The following is a 12,961-nucleotide window of genomic DNA, read 5'->3' on the forward strand; positions in this document are numbered from 1 at the left end:
TCCGGCCTCCGAGCCCCTGGGCGGGCAGCACCGGGTCCGTGTCCCCCCGCAGCCCCCGAGCCCCAGCACCGGGGAGCCCCCAAGCCCCAGCACCGGGTCCGTGTGCCCCCGCAGCCCCCAAGCCCCAGCACCGGGTCCGTGTGCCCCCGCAGCCCCCGAGCCCCAGCACCGGGTCCGTGTGCCCCCGCAGCCCCCGAGCCCCAGCACCGGGTCCGTGTCCCCCCGATCCCCAGCACCGGCTGCGGGTCCCCCCCGCGGACCCCCCGCGCTGCGCGCCCGCCCCCCGCGCCGGCAGCGCTCCGCCCCTTCCCCTCCCTCCTCCCTCCTCCCTCCTCCCTCCTCCTTCCTCGCTCCTCCTCCTCCTCCCTCTCCTCCTCCTCGGCTCCCCTCCCGCGGCGGCGGCGCGGGGCGCGGCGGGGCTCGGGCGCTCCCGCTCCCCTTTGTTCGCCGCGCCGATGGCGGCCGGGCCGGGCGCCGGCCCCGGGGCGCCCAGCGAGGCGGAGGCGGCGCAGCTCTGCCGCAGCTTGGAGGTGGGCACCGTCATGACCCTGTTCTACTCCAAAAAGTCGCAGCGACCCGAGCGGAAAACTTTCCAGGTGAAGCTGGAGACGCGGCAGGTCACCTGGAGCCGCGGCTCCGAGAAGGTCGAGGGCGCCGGTGAGTGCGGCGGGAGCGCGGCGGGAAGGGGCGCGGAGGGGCTGCGCTCCCGCGGGCGGCGCGGCGCGGCCGGAGCCCTCCGGGAGCCGCCGTTCGGGGAGCGCCGGGGTTCCCTGGCGAGGAAGGAGGAAGAAAATGAAAGATAATGAACCCCCAGGCTCGCCGTGCCCGGCATCTCCCCGCGGGCAGCCGAGGGGGCGGAGAGGGGTCCGGGTCCCAGCGTGGGGCCGGCCCCGACCGCTCTGTGCGCGGGGGATGCGCGGGCCGGTACCGCCGCTGCCCCCGCCCAGCGCCGCCTCCCAACTTTCCGCATCCCTGCTCGGCACCAAACTTCCCCTGGGATAAACGAGGTGTTTTCCCGGGTGGTGCCTTGGCGAGCAGCACCTAAAGGCTGTGGGGAGCCTCAGAAGGAGGCAGGATTAGTGTGAACCCTTTTGCGGTTGCACCTCGGAGCAACAGATGAGACCAAACGGAAAAGGTTAAACAGTAGGAAAACCAGCCCAAAATATTGTGCTGTGGTTCCGTCCTTTTTCCCGTTGCCCTGTGCACATCAGCCCGAGGGTGATGGCACAGAGTCAGGTGAGCCCCAGCTTCCTGTGCTGGATGGGGACAAGGCGGACAGAGGAAAGGATGCGTAAGAAACCTGAGTGTAAAATCAGGTTTCTTATGCATGGGCGTAAGGTGGGAAGGGGGTGAGATCTGGCATGCTCTGCACTCTTAAACTTGGTGTTGGTTTCCCAGGTTTTCTTGAATTATCCTTCCTGTCCCCGTGTGCACCAGCACAAGGACAGGGTCTCTGTTCCAGGTGGGACATGAGGAAGAGGGGACGTGCATGAAGGCCAAGGGGTGGGAGAGCAGGTGCTGGCCATGGCACTGGCCTTCCCCATGCTGAGGGATGTGACTGAGGCCCAGCAAGGCCAGGGAGGGGTTGTCATCTCTCCTGGCAAAAGTGCTGCAGGTCCACGATGGAAAGGTGGGATGCTGATAGTACCAGGGGCTTAGATGAGGAAAGGGCTTGGAGATGGTGGCCACATCTCTGTGGCAGGTCACAGAATGCTCGTTTGGGGCTTTGGTTTGCCCTGAGACCCTTCCAGTCCTCTGCCTTCTGCCCTGTGGTGTGTGCAGGCAGATCTGGAGGGAGCCTTGGGTTCCTTTAGCATCATGAGGATGTGAAACTCCCTCATCTCTTTCCCAGAATGGCCTCTGGAGTGATGAGGCAGTGTGAGAGGGAGGAGAGAGCAGCATTCTATTGACCCTGGGATTAAGTTGTTCTTAAACTCAGGCTGAGCAAACGTTGATTTTGCTGAGGAGACTCTGGTGTGAGACAGAGCCCACAGACCACATGTGCCCATGGGGGACAGAAGTCCCCACTGGTGTCTGCAGGGGTGATTGTTCCTGGGGACAAACCTAGGTGTGTCCCTGTAACCTTTGGGGGAAATCTAGAGAACTTCAGCTTCTGTACCAGAACTGTGGGCCTAACAATGATAAAGCCATGGCTGCAAGGAATTCTTATGCTGTGCAGACATCCAAGAGCAGTGAAAGCAAAGAGAGTGTCCCAGGGACTGAGATGATTGTGTTTCTTGTAATGTCACAGAAGAAAATTCCTTGGGGCTTCTCTACTGTGCCATAGGCAAGGTGTCTGGCTGGTGGCTTTGGCCTCTGGGCTCCCCACGTGTGCCTCCCAGTGCTCGTGGTGTGACCCTCCCAAGGGACCACGGGGCCTTGCTGGACACAGGACATCAGGCTGAAGAGCTGCTGTATCTTCAGCCCCATCTCTCTGATGCCAGATGCTTTCCCCATGGCATCCTCTCTCACCAGAGCAACCCACCCTGTCCTCAGTCCCCTGCTGTGGTGTCACCCAGCACCCTGAGCTTGCAGGGCTGAGGAGCAGAGCTTTGCTTTAACATTTCCTGGGCAGAACTGTGGGGCTCCAGCTGGAAGTACCAGCTTGTGTACACAAATAGTGCCTGGGTTTCTCGGCAGGCAAGGCAAACCATGGGATCGATGGCCAGCAGTACTGGGTTCTTGGCCAGCTTCCCTGTTTTTATCTGTATGTGCTTTCTGGGCAGAAAGAGGATGCCTGGGGAAAGGCAGGTGTGTGACAGCTCCATGTGGCAAATACACCAAGGTATTCTCCTGGCTGATCCCTTGAGGTCAACATGGCCATGCTGGGAACCAGAGGGTGAAGTAATCTGGAGCTGAGCTCATCACTTTCAGTGCAGGGTAGTGTCAGCCATGGGCAGTGCTGATCCAGTTCTCCCCATGAAGACAAGCCATGCCAGCACAGGGAGCAGTAGGTTGGGTTTTGCATTTGGTTTGGCCCCAGCTTGCACTCTGAGGGGGTGGCCAGCTGTCAGGAGGTGAGATGTTCCTTCCCATGGGACAGCATCTGCACCAAACGGTGTCTGGGGACTTACAGGTCAAAGATTGCTGTGTGCATGGGTCAGTAGTGGATGCTCTTGTGTTTCTTGAGAGACAGAGACCACTGGGGAGTTCTAGACCACCCTGGATATGTGTTAATTGTCTAAGTAGGAATGATTCTGAGTTTTTATCCACTTCAGAGCAGGTGAGCATCCACAGCATCTCACATATGGAGGTTTTGGGCTCAGGGCATGTCTGTGTGGATGGCCATGTCTTGGAGAGGTCTGTCTCCATGGACACCAGCTATAGAGGATCTGTGCTCCTTTCTCTGCTCATGGTGGATGTGCAGAAGGGAGATGTGTATTGGTCCCAGGGTGGGTGAGGATGGGTGGATGTCAGCCTGGCTCCATGGCTGACAGTGTTGGGAAGAGCACAGCCCCTGTGGCTGCAGCTTGGGAAGCTCCTGTTGCATGGTGGGCAGTGCATGAAGGGACAGAGGTCAGGTGGGCTAAAGCTGCAGCGTGCCAGGAGGAGAGGGCTCTGGGCACAGCCACTGCCATCGTTCCTCAGCATGGTGGTGCCCATTTTGGAGCTTTGCCATCACTGTGAGGTGTTGTGGGGCAGCTGCTGCCCCGGGATCTGTTGGTACTTCTGATCTCTGCTGAACTCTGCAACAGGCAACCAGTTCTTTGCCTTAGAAACATTGTTTGGGTGGTGCTTGGCTTTCTGTGCACACTGATGTGGAGTTTAGAGGGGAGCAGAGCCTGAGCAGGCTGAAGGTCACCCCACTGCTGGAGGGAGGTCCAGGGAACCTCTGTGCCTTTGGTGCTTCAACAGCCTGTTGCTGGGGGCCTGAGCTCCCTCTCTCTGCCATGCTCAGAGGTGATGTGCCACCTTTATTCAAGTTACTGAGGCCAGCAGGGTCTGACTGGCCTCTGCAAGGAACTTTTGGCACTTAAGGACGAAGGTGTCTGTGTGCTTCAGCATCTCCTAAGAGCAGTGAGGTTGGACCAGGGGGCTGCTGCCTGGGGAGAAGTCTGTGTAGATGTGGCACCTGGGGCATGGCTCGGTGGTGGACCTGGCAGTGGTTGGACTGGATGGTCTGAGAGGACTTTTCCTGCCTAATGATTCTGTGAAGGGTTGGGTGGCATGACTACACGTGCTGTAGATGGACAGGTAACCAGCTGGCCTCAGTGGCCACCATGAACTGCCCAGCCTGCCTCCCCATGAGCCAGGAGGTGCTGGGGGACAGAGAGCAGAGAGCCCTCGCTGGTGTGACAGCCCTGTCCTCGTCCCCTGCTTTGTGACCCTTGTGTAGCGCTTTGTGAGAGTGCATAAAGACCCTGTGTGTGCCCCCCTCTGTGCTCTCCGTGGGCAGCTCTGGCTGGGCTCAGGCTCAGCAGGGCCCCCAGCCAGCTGGGCTGCCCCATGAGAGCCTCTTCTCTTGGACAGGACCTGCTCTTCCTTGAGCTCTTCACTCCAGAGTGATGAGAATCTCCATGAGCTGCGGGCTGGGGAGGGGGGGTGAGCTCCCCTGGGCAGGAAGCCTTTCCCTTCTCCTGTACTTCTTCAAAACTGTGCAAAATGCAATCCTGGTTTGTGCCAAAAAAAAAAAAAGGCTTTTTTTTTTTTTTTAAATTAATACTTGTTTTTATTCATAAGGTTCCAGCCAGGTTTAATTACCAAGGCATTGGTTTCTTGCTACTAACTCTGCAGAGGGCCTGGCTGCTACAATAGGAAGAGTGCTAATAATTTTCTATTCTTTTTGTTAAGCACCCAGAGCAAAGGAGAGCTAATCCCTCAAGTCAGTTGTCTTTTATGCATTTATTTTCTTTTAAACTTCCTGTGTTAACTGATTCTTTATTTTTAATAAAAAAGGGTCTTGCATTCTTACCTTCTCATGCTGGGGGGGTTATAGGCCAGTTTCAAATTGAACTTTTTGTCTTGAAATACATAAGAAAATTCAGAGAGTTTGCTCAGAGAGTGAGCTGAAAATTTGGAGCAGATGTTTGTTTTATAGGGGAGAGAGAGGAGAAAAAAAAACTACCTCGCAAAAACCCTGGTTGCATTCTTGCTTTCAGTGAAATGAGCTCACTCCCTTGGAGGTGGAGAAAAGCCATTGCCTGTGTAAAAGAAAAGAAATGAGCTGTGAAATATTAATGCAAAGTGGCTCTGAAGTGTGGCTCGTACTCGCCTCAGCCGTTTCAAGCACCAACCTCTTTCATTAGTCCACTGGGGCACAGCTTCTTTAATTATGTTTTTTTGGGGCCATTTGCTTAAACTGAGGAGCTTGGAGCTCTGAAGAAGCAAGTGAGCCAGAAATGGTTTTCAAGGCTGAAATGACTTCAGAGTGAGCTCCTCCTGGGGTGCAGGATGGCTCCTGCACTGGAGGTCCCCTCCTGCTCCTCCAGCCATGGATGCAGGATGCAGCCCCTGCAGTGGGCAGGAATGGGAGGAGGGAGCTCCCCCTGAGGTGCCTGGAGCAAGGGGCTGCACAAGGGCTGGGCTGGGAAAGGGAGAGCATGGCTTGTGACTGTCGGGGTGGTTGGAGCTTCCCCTGCTGACGCTCTGCCGTGGGAGCTTTTGAGGGCAGGTGTTTTTGTCCCCCTTCCTGCCTATGAGGGCATTTGTGCTACACACAAAGCAAGTGAGTTCTGCTCTGCCTTCACCTCCAAACTGAAACAGCCTTTCCCTTCACTTCACATCCCTTTGTCATCCCAGTTTTACTCTTGGTAGCGTCTTCCAGGAGGGGCAGGTTAGAAAACCCCTCCCCTTGCAGTAAGATGTGTTACCCCCTCCCTCCCTTGGCATCTCTGCCACTGGAGAGCAGCTGGAAGTTGGCTGGCTGGTGTTTTCCTCTAGTACCTGCACCACGTCACCCATCCATCTGGTTCCTTCCTCTGCCAGTCAGCCACCTGGAAGGAATTGGCTTATGGGGTCCAAGCCCACTAATCAGAATGTGCTGGAGAGGTTTTGCAAAGTGTTGGATTGATTGTTTCTCACCAACATCAAGGGGCTGAGTTTTTCAGGGCTTGGCTTTCTCCTTGCCATGGCTGGACACCATGTGTGGCAGCAGGAGCACCTCAGTGAGCTGGGTCTGAACATCTGGCCTTGCAGAGCTCGTGCCAAGAGGTGCCATGTTCAGCTCAGCTCCATCACCTCCCATCCCCAGGGGCTGTTCTGTTGTGGGATTTTGTACAGGACTTTGATGTGCCCCATCTGAGGAGCTGAGCCAGCAGCTGCCCAAGCCAGCCTGGGATCCCTCTGCTGCTCCCTTTGAGCTGCCTTGCCTGCACAGTGGGGATGGTCATCCTTATCCTTATCTCAGAGGTTTGCTGGCTCTTTATCTGATGGCAGTGGCTGCCCTGGGAGCACCCCCAGGACATGCTGACTGTCCCCCTGTCCCCTGTGAGCAGGCGTGTGACCTCCTGCATATCTTACAGATTGCAGGCACAGGAGGAAAGGCTCTGCAGCCTTGAGTCAGTGCTAAAGTCCCCTGCCCTGAGCAGCCCTGAGGTCCCTGTCCCCAAGTGCTGTGTGTGGCAGGGCAGGCTTGGCCAGTGAGTTGCTCAGGAGAGCAGACTTGGTGTAAAATCTGTGTTCCTGGGAACCTGGGCACTGCTCTTTGGCTGGGACCTTCTCCTCCAGAGGGCACTGGGGCTGTTGTCTCCTTTTGGAACTGACCCTCATCAGTGTGCTGTGATGGGCAGCCTGGCCAGGAGTAAAACTTGGGAACGCTTGGAATGGAGCAGGAGCTCTCAGAGCACCCTCTCCTGTGACTGCCTTACAGATTTGGCTACATCACACACTTCTGCTGGAATTGCAGGCTTATTGATGAGCTGCAGCAGCTCAGCCTGTGGATGGCAACTTCAGAAGCTGCTGGAAGTGGAACATGTTTGATTGTGTGTCCACCTCCTCTGTCCCTGCCAAAGTGGGATCCTGATGGGCTTGGCTTGACAGACAGTTTGTGCTGAGCATCCCCTCCAGGCCATGGGACAGGCTGGCAGGAGCTGTGGGCTCTCTTGGGGATCAGCCCTGTCTGTGCTGTCCCCGGGGATCAGCCCTGTCTGTGCTGTCCCTGGGGATCAGCCCTGTCTGTGCTGTCCCTTTGGATCAGCCCTGTCTGTGCTGTCCCTTTGGATCAGCCCTGTCTGTGCTGTCCCCGGGGATCAGCCCTGTCTGTGCTGTCCCCGGGGATCAGCCCTGTCTGTGCTGTCCCTGGGGATCAGCCCTGGGAGTGCTGTCCCTTGGGATCAGCCCTGTCTGTGCTGTCCCCGGGGATCAGCCCTGGGAGTGCTGTCCCTTGGGATCAGCCCTGTCTGTGCTGTCCCCGGGGATCAGCCCTGTCTGTGCTGTCCCCGGGGATCAGCCCTGGGAGTGCTGTCCCTGGGGATCAGCCCTGTCTGTGCTGTCCCCGGGGATCAGCCCTGTCTGTGCTGTCCCTGGGGATCAGCCCTGGGAGTGCTGTCCCCGGGGATCAGCCCTGTCTGTGCTGTCCCTTTGGATCAGCCCTGTCTGTGCTGTCCCTTGGGATCAGCCCTGTCTGTGCTGTCCCCGGGGATCAGCCCTGGGATCAGCCCTGTCTGTGCTGTCCCCGGGGATCAGCCCTGTCTGTGCTGTCCTGCAGGGCTGTAGAACACCCCAGCACCACGCTGAGCTGTGGTCTGGCAGGTGAGGAGGCCAGCAGGGACTGTCTGTGCTCAGTGCTGGCTCAGCCAAGAGCTGGGCTGCTGGTGCAGGGCTCAGGGGTGTGTGACAGTGGCTCTAGCACAAGCCTGACCTGGCAGGGCTGCAGCCAGCCCCCGTGCTGTGTCCCTGCTCCCGAGCTGCTGCAGGTTTTGTGAGACCCAGTGTGATGAAGCTGACAGTGAAGGAGGGTGTGGGGAGCCCAGGAAGAGCTTGCAGTGTGTGGTGAGGAGGTGTGGGCCTTTGAGCTCAGAAAACCCCAGCAGCTCTGAGCTGAAAAACCGTTGGCTGCACCTTACCCTACAGCAGAAGGAAATGGGTGAAGTCAGTGGAGGAGAATTGTTACTTTTCTTGTGTTCTCTGAGGTTTAAGAGCAGTGGAAATCAGAACATTCTGAAGCTCTTGCAGTGCTTTTGAAAAGTTCCCCCCCACATCCTCCCTCTTTCCCCTTGGCCAGACAGGCTTGGAGAGTGGATGGTGGAAGATGATGCTGGACTAGAGCAACTAGAGGAGTTAGCATTCAGGAACACATCATCACAGAATGATTAGATGCAAGGTGCTTTTATTGAAGAGCTCTGGGTGTCAGGGGTGCACAGACCCAACTCTGACCCAACATGGTTTTGAGCCAAACATGTTTTATACTCTATCACTATATCACTTACATATTAATTATTAAACTTGCATTGTTCTATTGTATACATTGATTTCATCCAAGCATGGATTTCTCGTGATGCCCCTCAAACCCCTGACATAGTTTTTCATGATTCTTTAAGCAATAATTATATCTAACCACATCTAAGATTTATATCATTTATCACATACTGACTACACAGTTTAACAGTTTAACATGATCTAGCAAATACAAGGCCTAACATTTCCCAGTGCCTACCTTGAGCATTTTCCCAGGGCCTTCTAAGCCTAACTTTCTTTCTAACTCCCTGAATTTTCTATGATTTTAAAATCTTTTACTATCAGAGGGATACCTGTCTAGAGAGGGATGAAAGGAGCTCTGGGTGTTCCACAGATGGACAGCAGCTGGGTGGAGAGGGCTCTGTGGTGCCTGACACCTGGGGATGCTCACAGACACCTGGGAGGCTCCTCAGCTCCCTTGGTGGTGGTGGCTGCTGCTGGTGTCCCTTGAGGGATCAGTTCAGCCCCCAGGCCATCCCTGGCAGGGCTGTCCTGCCTGCTCGGGGTGGTGCCTGGCTGATCTCATGGCTGTTCCTGCTCAGCTGTTCCAGCAGTGTGGTTTTGCTGCTGGAGGTGTTACATCAGGCCCTGCTGGGAGGGTGCCTTCAGACCAGGGAGAGCCCTTAGGAAGGGACATGGTGACAGCAGCCATTCCCAAAGGGACTCTGTAGTGCTGGGAAAAGCTGTCCTTCTAAATGGTTTTAATCTTTGAGTTTTGAGTATTCTTATTTTGAACAAAGTGCTGCTTGACGTGGAAAGAGCTTTTTCACATTGATTCCAATGAGAAACTTCCTCATTTCTGAGAATTTTCAGCCTTTCTGGAGATCCCCAGCACTTGGAACTCTAGGCCAGGGCTGTCTGCTTCTGATCTGCCAAGCTCATCCCTCCTGCCCCAGGTGTCCTTATCTCTGAGCACTTTGCTGCCTGTTGATCTGTGCTTGTCATCTACTGACCACCCTGATACACTGGGTGGCAGGAGGATTCAGGACTGTGGAGCACCCTGAGCACCCAGACAGCCGTGGGCTGATGTCTCTAGCCAAAGCTGGCCACACTAAAGCTGTACAAGTCAGCAGAGCTTTAGGATGCTGCCAGCCCATACTCTGAAAGTCTCTGTGATTTTCAAACTGATTTTTAGCTCAATCTCTGCTGTCCCTGTGGTCTGGTGGCTCTCTAGCCTGATCTGGGGTCCTGAACTTGGCTGGCTGGAGAGCCATGGAAAGCCTTCCAGAATCTGGGATGGACCTCTCCCTTGTTTTCCTCTGCAGGTCCTCCCTTCTGTCTGTACACATTTGAGGCTCTGAGGTTTTGGTCAGTCCCTTCTTGTGCTGTCATAGGGTGCCCCAGAGTGTTCTGGCTGTCCAAGCCAAGCAAACCCTGGTGCTGGTTTAAAATGATCCCAGGGAAGGTCATGGTCCAGCACATGATCTCCTGTGATGTGAGATGCTGTGCTGAGCTGTTTGCCCACTGCCCTTAAGGATGCAGTGGCCAAAAGCCACAGCAGAAGGGGCAGGACTGTGACTTACAGGTTGTGTTTTCTCCCCAACTCATTACAAACACATTTATTTTCCTTTTCTAGGAATATGACTCTTCTTTTCCTGCCTTGACTTATGGAATCCCAGAGCTGTGCTGCCTTGTGTTTGCAGCTCACCCCCAGCCTTTATCCCTCTGGGGGTGTGCAGGACTCCTGCCTTCCCAGTCCTGGTCCTTTGGGAAGTCACCTCCTGGCTGGAGCATCTCAGGGACAAGGGTTGCCTTTCCTGCTGGCTGCAAACTCCATCCCCCAGGAGCTGGCTGTGTGGTGTGTCCCCTGCACAGGCAGGACCCCAGTGCCTGCAGGGATGGCTGCAGGGGGGCCACTGTGCTCTGGGTGACACACAGCCCTGCTGTGGCTGCTCTGCTGCCTCCTGGCTCTGTGAGCTGCTCCAGCTGTCCTGCTCTCCATCTCTGCTGCAGCTCCTCTGAGTCCCTCTGGGCTGTCCTGTGCTCCTCTCCTCCTGGGATCCCGTGCAGAGCCCCATCCTGCTCCCTTGGAGCATCACCCCCTGGTAGGGCTGCACCAGCAGGGCTGGAAATGGCCACATCAAGGACAGCTGTCACTGCAGGCTTGGCACACCAGCTGCCTGAGAGCCTTTTTCCTGTTTACTTGCTCCCAGAAGTGCTGATGGTGTGGTGATTAAAGGATATCCCCCCTGCATGTGCCAGTGCATCCTTCATCCCTCCTCCTCCTCCTCCTCACCTGTGGTGGTGCAGCCCTCAGCCCAAGTCAGGCTGGCTGTGGTGGGGGCTTGGCCATGCTGGGAGCAGGGAATGTCCCAGAGGACTTTCACCCCCTTGGCTCCCTGCCCTGGAGATCTGCACCCCATAAATCTGCTTCCCAGCTGGCAGGAGGTGGGGCAGGGGCTGGCTGGGCTTGTTTGCTGAGCATTTGGACACTGCCTGTCAAGGTCCTTCTTGTCTGAGGCTCGTCAGAGCAGAGCACAGAGCCTGCTGCCTCGTCCCTCCAAACTCCTGTGCTTGGATTCCTGCCCTTAGACACCACTCACCCACCTCTGGCTCCTCCTGCCAGGATTCAGGGCACTCTGGATACCTTCCTTCTCTCCCGAGCTTGCAGTCCTTGTCCTGTTAATCCCTGCCAGCTCACAGCCCTCGTCAGCTTCAGAAGACCAAAGAGCTGTGTCCCTGATTCCAGAGCAGACCCCAAGCACTGCCAGGGCAGTGGGGAGGTGGCTCTGCTTGTCTCTGTGTCCCAGCAAAGCAGCAGAAATTGATTTTTATTGTTTTTTTTTTCCTCTTCTGTGTCTCACATGTCCTGCAGTGCCTTGTGTCAGCCTGTTCTCAAGATCTTGCTGCTAGTTGGGTTATTGTCCCTGTAACCTCCAGCAGCTCAGGCTCTGGGTCACGTTGTGAAGAGCTCCAGAGGTGAGGGAATGAAATTTTTGGAGCATTGATGCATCAGGTTTGATATGAGCCATGGAGCAGGTTGGAGTACAAACAAGAAGAGGTCTCCAGTTCTGGGGACCAAATAAATCCCAGGTGAGGTAATTAAAAAAAAAAAAAAAAAAAACAGTCCCAAGTGGTTTCACACCATCACCATGATCTTGTGCTTTTCCCCTGTAAACTGAAAATGCTGTCATGTGCCAGGGAGTGTGGCTTGGGCAGTGTCTGCTCAGTGCCTGGACATCTTCACTTGGATGGTGCTGTAAGAAGTGCCTTTGGCTGCTTATCCCCCAAAATCTGCCCTTGGCATTGAAGGTGAAACCAGCCCAGGGGGTCCCATCGTGGTTAGAGCAGATAGAGCAAATCTGGGGGAAAGGGAAGAGGAGAGTCACTGTTTCCATTTCCCTTGGCACAGGTTTGATTTCACCTGCAGCTGCTCTGGTAACTTTGTGTCAGGTTTGTGGTGGGGTGGAGAAGCGACTCAGGTGGAGCATCCGAGGAGGTGACAGGAGGAGGTGACAGGAGGAGGTGACAGGAGGAGGTGCCTCCCTGCCTTTAGTGGTTGAGATGCTCCAGCCCCTGGGGCTCTCTGCACGCAGTGGCACAGAGGGAGATGGAGGGGAGGGCACACATCTGTAAGTCACATCTGTGCTCTGGCAAATACTCAGCCCTGCCAGTCTCAGAGCAGCTTTTGAATTGAGCATGGGGCAGGAAGAGGCCAGGCTGTTGTGGTGACCTCGAGCAGCTCAGCAGCAGATGGGATCTTCATCCCATCCTTCTCTTCCCAGTGTTGCCCTCACACTGCAGAGTTCAAGCCCTGGTGGGGACAGGGACAAGCCACTTCCCTGCTGCCACTGAGGGTCCTGGCCAGCAGGCACCTCTGCTGTAAACCTGTGACTGAAACTTGATTGTTTCAAGTTCACACTCAGGGTGAAACCTGAGTCACAGCATTTGAGCATCACTGACATTTGCTGCCACTGTGACAAATCTTTTCTGTCCTTTGGTTTTCACTCCTTGCCTTTGTGCCCTGTCCTGGGGACAATGTGTCCAACTCTTGTCTCCAGTTGATTTGTGACAGGGCATGACCCCTGGGCATGAAAGTTGGGAATGCACCTTTGTGGAGTGCCGAAATCCCCAAAATGCTCCGAGGAGATCTTGCTGCTGTTGGACACTTGGGTCCCCAGATCCACCTCTGCCAGGGCTTCCTCACTGGCCCTGCCAGGCTCCCAGCTGTCAGGCTGTGAGCTCTGCATTCAGAACTGCTGGATTGCCACCTCTGCCCCTCTGTCCTGCTTGGTTTCTGGCAGCCTGCTTGGTCCCATCCCCTTCCCCTCACTGGCACTGAGCACTCTGGCTGGCTGAGAGCCTGGGGGCATCAGTGACCCTGTAAGGTCCAGGAGAGAGATGCAGAGACATTGCACAGAGGGGCTCCCTGTTCAGCCCTTCCATGAAGGACACCTGCCCAGAGAGCAGCTCCCTTCAGCCTCTCACCCTCCTCCCTGCTGAGACACAGCATGTATTGGTGCCTCATCAACCTGTCCCTGCCCACCTGGGGGTCTCCTTGCAGCTGTAAGGAGATCTCCCCTGGAGGGAGGAAGAGTGGCAGAGGCAGGAGCTGTGCACACAGATC

At 55.9% G+C, this 12,961-nt stretch overlaps 1 protein-coding gene across 4 annotated transcripts in view; it reads left to right on the forward strand.

The window, feature by feature from the left end:
- The first annotated feature begins 440 nt into the window (after positions 1–440).
- Positions 441–12,961, forward strand: part of PLCG1 (phospholipase C gamma 1) — a 42,985-nt gene continuing 30,464 nt past the window's right edge. For all 4 annotated transcript variants that reach the window (XM_059862256.1, XM_059862258.1, XM_059862257.1 and 1 more), the window contains exon 1: positions 441–657. In XM_059862256.1, the coding sequence (XP_059718239.1) occupies positions 456–657 (202 nt within the window). In that variant the 5' untranslated portion in view covers positions 441–455. The remainder of the gene's footprint in view (positions 658–12,961) is intronic.

Source organism: Haemorhous mexicanus, chromosome 18 (genome assembly GCF_027477595.1).
Source record: "Haemorhous mexicanus isolate bHaeMex1 chromosome 18, bHaeMex1.pri, whole genome shotgun sequence".
Lineage (NCBI taxonomy): Eukaryota > Metazoa > Chordata > Aves > Passeriformes > Fringillidae > Haemorhous > Haemorhous mexicanus.